Genomic DNA, 11123 nt, shown 5'->3' with positions numbered 1-11123 from the left:
ATATAAAAGCATGAATATTTTTTTCTAGTTATCAAGGAAATATGTTTGTACAAACTAAAAGTATATTTTTCACTGGTTCTCTGAGGGTATTTCTACCGGGTTTTCACCTCAGAAAGGCAGACAAAAATTGTGTACAAATTTATTCTAATAGAGAAAGAAAATAGAATTATTTTTATTCTGTTATCAAGAAAAAACCTTTGAACAAACTAAAAGAAAGTGGTAATATTTTTCTGAAGTTTTTAAAGCAAAACCTTTATACAAACTAAAAGTATATTTTTTCCTATTATCTTTCTTCCTTACAGTTAACTTCTAAATAATTTTTGCCGCCTTATCCGAGGTGAAAAGGCAGTAGAAAAACCACCAGAGGGACGGTGAAAATATACTTTTAGTTTGTACAAAGGTTTTGCCTTGATAACTACAGAAAAATATTTCTACTATCTATCTCGGTTAGAGTTCACTTGTACACAATTTTTGTCACTCTTTCTGTGGTGCAAAGGCAGTAGAAAAACCACCAGAGAGACGGTGAAAAATATAGTTTTATTTTATACAAATATTTTTGCTTGTTAACTACAGAAAATTATTTCTTCTTTCTTTTTCGCCTGGAATTAGGTTTTACACAATTTTTATCTCCCTTTCTGAAGTGAAAAGGCAGAATTTAGTTCAATTTCGTAGCTGTAGGTGGCGTCTTCCAAAAGGTTCCTTTTTTGGTGCACTTGATTCCGGACAATCATTTATATATAAATTCAAAAGGAAATCTCTTCATAAAGGTTTATTCTAGACAATAAACCTAAAAAACGATTTCTAAAAGGGATAGAAATATCAAATTTTAAAGGTTTATTCTCTAGTTTTTTTAAATAAGGAATCGAATGATCTTTGGTTTATTAAAATCAGTTTAGTAGATTTCGAGAAAAGCCATGCACCAGTTTGAAAAATGTGATTTCGAGAAAAACGCGTTTAAAGTTTTCATAACATAATACATTGAGCCAGGACTATCAAACAATTTTTTATTACAACTTTGTTTTTTTACATATTTTTTAAAAAAACGTTTTGGGACAGTTATTTTATGATACTGTGGAAAATTTTCAAGCAAAAAAAATCGATTTTTTTGGAATTCTAAACCAAAAAGTCCCCTTAAATAAATATTAATAAGTTTATATCAGTTATCTCAAATAAGTATTTCTTTCCGTGTGAATGATTAAATTTTTCCAAAAATATTTACTATCATAGGGTTACCTACCGTACTCATTTCCCCGGACAAGTACTCTTTTTAGGGTCTGCGGGGTTTGTTCTACCGGCTTTTTATTACTGTACGGGTTTTTGTCCGGGTTTTTAAATCTGAATAATATTATTAGTTTTTAGTCATGGATAACGATTTTTTTGACATTTTTATGAAAAATGAATTTTCAGACGTCTTAAGGTACTCACACAGCTTGATGCTAGCCAGCGCTAGTAGCAAAGACGCAACGAGAGTAAGGGAGAAAAAGCATTAATTTGAATCCTCTGACTCCCTTAAGGTACGGTCATACGACTTTTGGAAAAACCATTCTTGTCTTTCTCTCTCCTAAGACAGAGGTATAAGATTGTCTCACTCTGCATTCTCTTACATTTCCCAAAGACGGAAAATGCAGAGTGAGACAAACTTATGCGTCTGTAATAGGAGAGAGAAAGACAAGAATGGTTTTTCCAAAAGTCGTGAAGACTCTTTACTCGTTGCGTCTGCTAGCGCTGGCTAGCATTGAGCTGTGAGAGTGGCTTTATGTTTTAGTAGTTTTCAGTAACTGTAAAAAAACCAACCTGCTTTATAACTCATGCATGCATAACCTGGGATTGTACCTTTATGTATTTACGACTTTCTGCCAGGCTAACTGTCATGTCCATCCCTGACGATACTTTAGGGTTTATTTCTAAATAGAAATATCTTTCCTTTAAATGAAAACGTTCCGATATTTCTCAGTTTCTTGTGAATTGGAATTTGTGTAAATACGATATTTGAATTTGAAATTCAGACAGATTATTTTGAACAAAACATTTTAATACCGATGATTTTGGATTTGAGTTATTAGTTTTTTAGACATAAGTGCAGGTTAGTCAGTTAACCTATGATTTATAAAGTAATTTTTCTCTCGTACACTACATGTAAATTTATTTAACTTCTTTACAAAAATTATAGTCAAAAACTCTATTCATTATTTCATTACAATTTAGAGTGTTATGATATTAACAATTTGTATAAAAGCTAAATACAAATATATAATCATTCAACAAATACAAATAAAAGTGTATTGTATTGTTTAACACAGAAGAATATGGCCAGTCGTAGGAAATGTAAATTTTCCTTAGAATTACAAAAACTGTACCCTTCCTTCAAAAAAGGCAAAGATGACTATTCAGTGGTGTGTTTAGTTTGTGATTCTACACTATCTATTGCGAATAAGGGACGCCTAGATATTGAGTCATCTTGGTACAGAAAAACACAAAAAGAATATTCAAAGTAAACAATCAGTTCAGTTAGACAAGTTTATTGGGAAAGACACGAATGATTACTTGAAACAGGCTCGAGCTGCTGAAGCTACATTGTCCTATCATGTAGTTAAACACCAACAATCATACAAATCCAATGATTGCAATACAAGTCTTCAAAAAACAATATATAAAGACTCAAAAATTGCTGAATTTGTATCTTGCGCAAGAACGAAGACTGAAGCTATAGTTAACGGTGTACTAGCTCCAGAATCTGTAAAACTTGTGAAAGAGGAATTACAAGAGATTTCTTTTGTAGGCGTTCAGACTGATTCGAGTAATCATGGATCAACGAAATTATTTCCAACATGTGTGCAGTATTTTAATTATAAAAAAAAGGGAATACAAACCAAAGTTCTGGACCTGCAGAGTAAACCAAATGAGACGTCGGAAACTGTTTCAACTATGCTTCTTGATGTGTTAAGTGAATTTAAATTAAAGGAAAAATGTATTGCTTTTGGTGGAGATAATTGCAATACTAATTTTGGAGGTATAAATCGAAAAGGCAAACAAAATGTGTTTTTCAAGTTAAAGGAACAGTTAGCCGAAGGTTTAATAGGTATAGGTTGTCCCGCTCATGTCTTGAACAATGCTACTCATGCAGGCACAGACTCATTGCCCATTGATCTTGAATCAATCATTTTTAAAGTATACAATTACTTTTCGATTTTCACTGTCAGGACAGAAGAACTCAAAGAATTTTGCGACTTTGTAGAAATTGAATACAGATCTTTGTTAAAGCATTCAGCAACTCGATGGCTGTCTTTATTTCCAGCTGTAAATCGATTTCTTGAAATGTTCAGTCCATTAAAGTCGTATTTCTCGTCTATAGAAAATCCACCAAAAATCATCAAAAACTTTTTTGATAATGATTTTAGCGAATGTTATTTATGGGCAGTACATTCTTTGATGGCAATGTTTCACGTTCACATTGCGAGTCTTGAAAGGGAAAAAAATTCTTTAATCGAGGTCATGAATATCTTGGATATTTGTAAAAAATCACTGACAGAACGAATTTCGCAAAACTTTTTGCCATTAAGTGTAAGAACCATTCTACGCAAATCTAAAAATGACGGTTTTGAAAACGAAGCTTCAAAAGTTCAAGATGAAATATTTGCAATGTATACGGCGTGCTTAGATTATTTAAATCTGTGGTTAAAATCTTTTGAAGAATTTGAATGTTTTCGCTGGATGGATTTTAAAGAGGTTCCAGAATGGGAACAAGTTTCAAAGACATTCGAATATTTACAGTCCAAGGGAATCAAACTTGATGAAACAAAACTCTTCGATCAAGTATGTTTTTTTCAATTATTTATTTAAGATTTTTTGGAAAAAAATGAAGACACGGACCTACAAATTGATGAACTATGGAGTAATTTCTTTTTAAAGTGTTCTTGTCCAGACAAATTCTCGGAACTTTTGAAAATAGCGCAATTCTTTTTTGCTCTTCCACCACACAATGCAAACGTTGAACGCATTTTTTCACTCATCAATGGACAATGGTCAAAAACTCGAAACAAGTTACAAGTTTCAAGCGTAAAAGGAATCATACAAACTTCTGTTAATTTTAATCAAATCGATTGCCATGAATTTTATAAATACATTTTGAAGAATGAAAGATTGTTAAGTGAAGTAGGAAAAATTGATAAATATAAGTTTTAAATCTTTATTTTTACTAAACTCTCATAATGTTAACATTGTTAAATGTAAAGTCTAAAATTTTAAGCAAATAATGTTAATACACGTTCTAAAGAAATATATAAGTGAAATAAATATGATTTGATTAAAAAAATAATAAAATTTCTTATTTAAATTGCACTTTAAAATGATTACTACTTTTTACTCCTTTTTTTACCAATTGTCCTACTTTTGTACTCCTTTTTTAAAGTCTATGTCCTACATTACAAAAAATAAAGACGGTAACCCTAACTATCAACTTCACACACATAAATAAAATGATAAAGAATTACGAATGAAAAAAAGGGTACAAAAATTGATATAATGACGTTTACCTGTTGCGGAATTTTAATTTTCTTTAACTGAAGTTCAGAAGACCAAGTTAAAAATTATCTTCATTAATTGTAACAGGCCAATTCTCAATACTTTTATTACTCGTTGCTAATATTCGTTATCAGATATCTTTTTCGTAATGTTTTATTATTTCCGCTTTTTTATGGTAAAAATAACTTCAATTCAAATTTTTAATAATTCTTCTTCTAATACCTAAAAAATTTTAAGAAATATTAGATGGATTAGTCAAGGCACGCACATTAAAACAAAAAAAAGCTCTCTGAATCCGCCACCAACGTAGGCGTTGGGATTGAAAGTAAAATAAATCTTAAAGTCTGAAAATTAAATATAATAAAGTAAAATAACGATAACTTCAAAAAAATTCTTTATTTCAATAAAAATATTAGCCAGGCTCCGAAGCGTAGTAAGAGACTAAGAAAAGTATGAAAAAGTATCTTTTTTTTAAAAAAAGTATCCCCAAAATTGAAAAAATGTATCAAAAAAGTGGCATCTTTAAAATCAAGTAAAATTAGTTTTCTAAGTTTGACGTTAAAGTGTAAATATTTTCTTGTCTAATAAAATTGAAAAAAAAATTCTGAGGAATAAAATTAACATAGTTTTTCTTATGATTATTTTTTAAAAAACTATCTATTGTTAAAATTCGATTAACTTTTTGTTTTTGGCACAACGGTAGGAGCGTATGATTATTCCATAAAAATGATTTTTCACATAAATTTTTATTTTACAAATAATAATTTAATACACAATTTTTTTTAAACGAATGTTTACTCAACGAAATTTTCAAAGTACCGAATTTTTATTTTACAAAATTTCTCCTTACCCAACTGTTACTTCAAAAGAATTCTAATTTAACCTATTTTTAATTTATTTGTTTTATCATTCAGTAGAATATTAAGTAATTCGAATTTTTAAATCCTAAAACTTGGAATCAAAAGCTTATATAAAATATTTAGTATTTTAAAACAACAATTTTAATTAAAAATCTCCAAAAATTCAATTATTTATAAAAATCTTAACTCGAACTCTCCCAAATTTCAATAATTATTTCTAAAATTCTTTGATAAACTAATAATTTGAATAAATTTTATCCAATTATTCAAAAATTCAATTAAATAAAACATTTTTAATTAAAAATTCTGCAAAATTCATTTAAAATATTTTTCAATTTAAAATACTCTAAAATTCAATTTTTGTCTGAATTTTGGTTAAAGTAAAATTATTTTTAAAAAAACAGTTGGGTAAAGAGAAATTATATAAAATAAAAATTCTGTCAAAAAAATTTGACAAATTAAAAATTCTATTGAGTAAAAAGTTGTTTAAAAAGAAATTATGTTAAATGCTACATATTTTCAAAAATGAAAATTCGTGTAAAAATTATTATATAAAGTAGTAGTTCACTTGGCCAATAATAAATCATCAACTTGGCGAGCTTTAAGGAATAAAAAAATTCGCTAAAATTTAAAATTCCTGAATTCTGTCATTTTTAAAATTATTGTTTAAAAAATGTAGCATTTAGTGGCTTTTGGCCAAAATTAGTGGTAAAAAAGTAGCTTTGTCGAAAAAAGGTAAAAAAGTGTGTCACATCGAAACGTTAATTTAACGTTTCGAAGACTAAAAAGCTTTTTCCGTTGTTTGTTTGAGAAACTAACTTCAGTTTTATAAAAATACTTGTTTTTTAACATTTAAATTCGTATTTTAAGGTGGATTTTTTAAAGTGAATAAAAATAAAAAGTAGCTCGTTGTCCATCACCAAATTTTGATAAGATGAATAAAGAAAACTTAACTTAAATTTTAATACCAAAATGGGATTTTTTCATTAATCGCCTGCGAAGATATAAGTGTTCAAAATCAGATAAAATCCTGAAAAGTTCAATATTCAAGGTAAAATTTCACATATTTCTATATTATAAAAATAAAAAGCCAACATATCATGTGAAAGTACATGGAAAGTACTTATTGTTAGGTAGTAATAAATTTTATAATATTTATAAACTTTCTTGGAAATTATAAATAAAATGTGACAAATTTCGACATTTTACAGGTAAGTTTGAATATTAATTTTCACGTAGTATTTTGGCTTTTTTTTACACAATTATCAATTAACATTGGTAAATTAGACTATTTTAAACAAATATCAATGAAAATAAATTTACTAACTGAATTATTTCTGTTCTTTTTTATAAAATTTCCAAAGTTGTCAAACTAACCTATTTTTCGTGCAACTCAACTTAAAAACTAAATTTCAACGTAAATAAAAAAAAATTTCATAAAATAATTGTCAAAAATGAATTGTACGGATATTAAAAGTCATTAATACAAAATACCAAATTTTTCTAAAAATAGGCCGCATCGACTATAGGTGAAATAAAATGGAATGACCCAAATACAATAAAAATTTTGCGAGTTCAAATAAAATTTTATTTTATTCATATATATATATATATTTGCTAAAAATATTTTTCTTAAAATAAAATCAGACAAATGCAAGTTACACGAAGTGAACTTTTTTGGTATAAAAGCAAATGTTTAAAAAATATAAGTTTTGTATGTCAAATAATATAAGTGATACGAAGAGAAAAAATTTTTGAATTTTTTTTTTTACAAAATTCTTCCTCTTCATATCACTTACATTATTTGACACACAAAACTTATATTTTTTAAACATTTGCTTTTATTCTGATTTTTTTTATAAGTCTTTCAGGTTTAAAATTAAATCGACGTTGAACATAAATAAATCCAAAAGTCTATTAGAAAAGAAGAATTTCAATCTCTATCAATTGCAATAAATATTTATGTATAAAAATTTCAATTAAAATATCAGTATATTTAATTACTTCACTAAAAACATTTTTTCAATGATATATTATAATTAGTCTTGAGGAGAATCAAAATTGATAAAACTCATTATTTTCAATTTAACTATTCGATTTTATAATAAATGGGAATACATTTTATAATAATTATAATACATAATAATATAATATAATATAATAACTTATAATAATTTTATAATAATATAAGAAATAAGAATGAAAAAAAAGTTTAGATTTAAAAAGAATTAGCGTCCGCTCCTCACAGCTTCTCATTTATTTGACAAAAATTAACAATTAAAGCTTAGTAAAGTTATATTTTTTGTAGTTTATCGATTGTTATATATATTTTAGAGAAAAAAAAAATTATGAAAAATAAAATAAAAAAATTTAAGGTGTATTTTTATTTATTAAATTATTTAATTGATTCAAATAATAATTCTTTACGACATAAATAAATTTTTTATGACAAGCAATCAATTATTTTGATAATTTTTTTCAATATATTAAAATGTAAATTAATCAATAATTTTGATACTCACCAACACCAAAAAAAAAATATATATATAAAGTGAAAACAAATATACAACACTGAAAAAATAAAATTGTAAAAAAATTAGCAAATAAATTACATTGACACATAACCAAAAAAAAAATACTCCCAGTACAGTACAAGATTAATTTTTCATAAATTGAGCAAATTAAATTTTAAAAAAAGCAAATAAGTATATAATTTCATGAATAATATGGCAACATACCGTCTGACAATTGTCGACACAGCATCGACATAACCAAAAAAATTTCGCAATGCCGAAAAATGATTAAAACACAAATTTTTATTGTAAAATATATAAAAATGTTTAATTTTTACGTAACATGCAAATATAAGAAAAATATTAATCACAAATACTTATTTTCATAAAAATTATTCTCAAAAATGTAAAAACTTTTCAATATACATGATATACATACATAGCCGGTGTCAAAGCAAATGGTGGTCACACCAGAAAGGCGGCAACACCGGGAATGTGCAGCAGGGATCGGTAAGTAAGTGGAACAAAACTTAGGCAGTTGAGCTGTGATTGTACCTTTAGTTTTGTGGAAATATTTGTCCAACTCAATTTCTTATTTTAACGTTGGCAACCATACAGTGTTTATACATAATCATGTTCTGCTTCTAAATGTCAACGTGTTAAGTTTTTTTTATTTTATTAAATTAATAATAATTAGAGAGTTTAGATTTAATATTTCAAAAAAAAAAAAAATGACTTTATATCATTTTGGAAATTGTCTTGCTTTAGTGTATGTGCCATATTATTTAACATATAAATATTCAGGATTGTGAGTATTATTATTATATTTTTGTAAAATAACCTCAAAATTTTTCACAACACTAGGAAAATTTTCTATTTGATTTTTTATTGTTTATAAATTATTTCTCTTTATTAAATGTTTAAAGATCAGAGTATGGTGCATTTTGGAAATGTATTCAAGCAGGTGGAATATATATTTTTACCCAACTTATTAAAATGTTAGCGCTTGCAACATTTTTTCCCACGGCCGATAGTGTTGGCCAGGAAGGCTTTGATCTTGTTGGTGTAAGTAATAAATAATAATTTTTAAAAAATTCTATATTTATTAACAATTTTTCATATTATTTTCGATAAGAAAAAATTCAATTTTAATGAGAAAAATTTGTTCAACACAATTTTTTTTTATTTTCACTCAACAATAATAATAAAATGCGTATAATTTTAATGAAATCCTTCACAAATTCAATTATTTTAAACTATTTTTTAATTAAAATTTTTATGTAATTTAATAATTGTTTATAATTTAAAAATAAAAATTATCAAATAAAATTACTAAAAAATGTTAATTCAAAAACAACTTGAAATTTAATTATTTGCAAAACTTTCAATTTTTTTTTATTTGCATAATATTCTTCGAAAATTCAATTATCTAAAACTATTTTTCACTTAAAAAGTTTTTGTATTTTTGTTTGCAATTTCTAATACATTTTTTATTAACAGAAATCGTCAAAAAATTTTAATTAAAAATCACTTCAAGTTGAATTAATTTCAAAAATCAAAATTGTAAATCTTTGAAAATTCAATTACTTTTAAAAAATTATTTTAAATATTATTTTACATTTAAAATTATTTGATAAATTATTTTTAGTTCTGTATAATTTAATTATGGTCTGAAAATTAACAAAAATCTTTTGAAATTCAATTATTTCTAAAAAGTTCAACTTTAACTCTTTCAAAATTATTATTTAAAAAAAAGGTTTTATTTTAAAAATCTGTAAACCTTGATTAAGTATTAATCCCTCCATTAATTCCCTCGGTGTTTTTGTTCTCCATAGTGGACTAAAATGCATGCAAAATAAAAAAATTCGGCACTAAATGGATTAACAGAGAAAAAATGTATTTTCAGGAATTTTTGAAATCTTCCATCGATCTTGCAGACTTAGTGGGTATACTTTTGGTTTTAAATGGAATTCCCGGTAAAGGACACGCAAAAGTATTAACCGCCGGAGTTGGTTGGGCAGGAGCCGAAGTTTTATTAACAAGATTTCTCTTACTTTGGGTTGGTGCACGTGGTGCAGAATTTGATTGGAAATACATTCAAAAAAGTCTCGAATCCAATATAAATCTAGTATGTAATTTTTTATTTATTTCTAATAATTTTTAATAATTCTAATAATTAAAAATTGCAAAGTAGTTAAAAAAAATAAAATATTTGGAGAAATAAAAAATCGAAATTAATAATAGTATTGTTAATTTTGATTATTAATTGGAAAAAAACAGTGATTTTATATATTGAAATAAAGAAATTTTATAAATTTAATTTATTTTAATAAATAAAATGAATGTATTAATAATAATAATAATAAAAATATATAAAATAAAAATTGTCAAAAAAAGAAATTAAGTTTCTTGTTTCTGTAATAATACAAAAGTAATAAAAACTCTCTTTTTTTAAATTACTTTGAGAATAATTAGTAATAAATAATTGAGAAACTTTTTTTTTCACGAAAAAAAAATTTCTTTTCAGGTTCAACACATCACAACTGCCACATTAGTTTGGCTGTGGTCGCGACACGATTTACGTCGTGGTTTAGTGCCAATTGTTGTTAGTATGCTGCTATTAACAATTTACAGGCCGTTGATTCTCGATTTTCTCACATCGGTCATAATTACCGGACCATGGCTAATGCTTTTTATAAAAGCTTTTACAACATTATTTTTAGGAGCAACGACTCTTCACATGTATGCGGGACTCGCTCATTCCATTGGCATTTTTTGAAAAAGAAAAAAAAACGAATCGAACAAATAAAAAAAATACTTCTTTATACATCCCACAATTGAAAGAAAAAAAATTTCATCTTCCTCTGAAAAGAAATAATTGAGGCGGTGAAGAGGTGAAATTAAATTGTTCCTAAAAAATAATAATTTACTAATTAATGAAATTAATTATTATTATCGACTTAAGTAGAAAATAAGAAGTAAATTAAAAAAAAAATGCGTTTTTTTTTTAATGGAAATATTAAATTATTGTCAACAATTTTAAGTGTCAATGTAAAAAAAAAGAAACAAAAATAAAGACTGTTCCATATTCTAAATTTATTGTAAATTAATGGTAAAAATAAATTCCTTGAATTTATTTCGAATTATGCCTCAGATTATACGACTTTTTCGACTCCTTTTTTTTACATTTTTTATAAAAATTTTATCAACTAATTAAATTTAGTTAAAA

At 25.8% G+C, this 11123-nt stretch overlaps 1 protein-coding gene and 1 long non-coding RNA gene across 4 annotated transcripts in view; one reads left to right on the top strand and one right to left on the bottom strand.

Annotated features, from left to right (window-relative positions):
• The window catches only part of LOC127281503 (uncharacterized), a 38083-nt gene extending 29708 nt beyond the window's left edge, over window positions 1–8375 (bottom strand). Inside the window, exons 1-2 of one of the 3 annotated variants that reach the window (XR_007843042.1) lie at window positions 8334–8375; window positions 4533–4743 (exon numbers count right to left, since the gene is read on the bottom strand). This is a non-coding gene — a long non-coding RNA (uncharacterized LOC127281503). Of the gene's footprint in view, window positions 1–4532; window positions 4744–8119 lie in introns of all 3 variants that reach the window. The other 2 variants (XR_007843040.1, XR_007843041.1) reach the window with 2 other exon arrangements.
• A 141-nt stretch (window positions 8376–8516) lies between these two features.
• On the top strand, window positions 8517–10989 carry LOC127281499 (transmembrane protein 147). The gene is made up of 4 exons (XM_051305221.1): window positions 8517–8702; window positions 8821–8959; window positions 9801–10022; window positions 10422–10989. Exons 1-4 carry the CDS (start codon window positions 8626–8628, stop codon window positions 10671–10673), a joined length of 690 nt encoding a protein of 229 aa, XP_051161178.1. The 5' UTR covers window positions 8517–8625; the 3' UTR covers window positions 10674–10989.
• The last annotated feature ends 134 nt before the right edge of the window (window positions 10990–11123 follow it).

This window comes from Leptopilina boulardi, unplaced genomic scaffold (genome assembly GCF_019393585.1).
Source record: "Leptopilina boulardi isolate dan_hultmark-lab unplaced genomic scaffold, ZJU_Lbou_2.1 LbouV2_273, whole genome shotgun sequence".
Classification (NCBI taxonomy): domain Eukaryota; kingdom Metazoa; phylum Arthropoda; class Insecta; order Hymenoptera; family Figitidae; genus Leptopilina; species Leptopilina boulardi.
The sequence above is the reverse complement of the archived record's forward strand: the minus strand, read 5'-3'. Positions and strand labels throughout refer to the sequence as shown.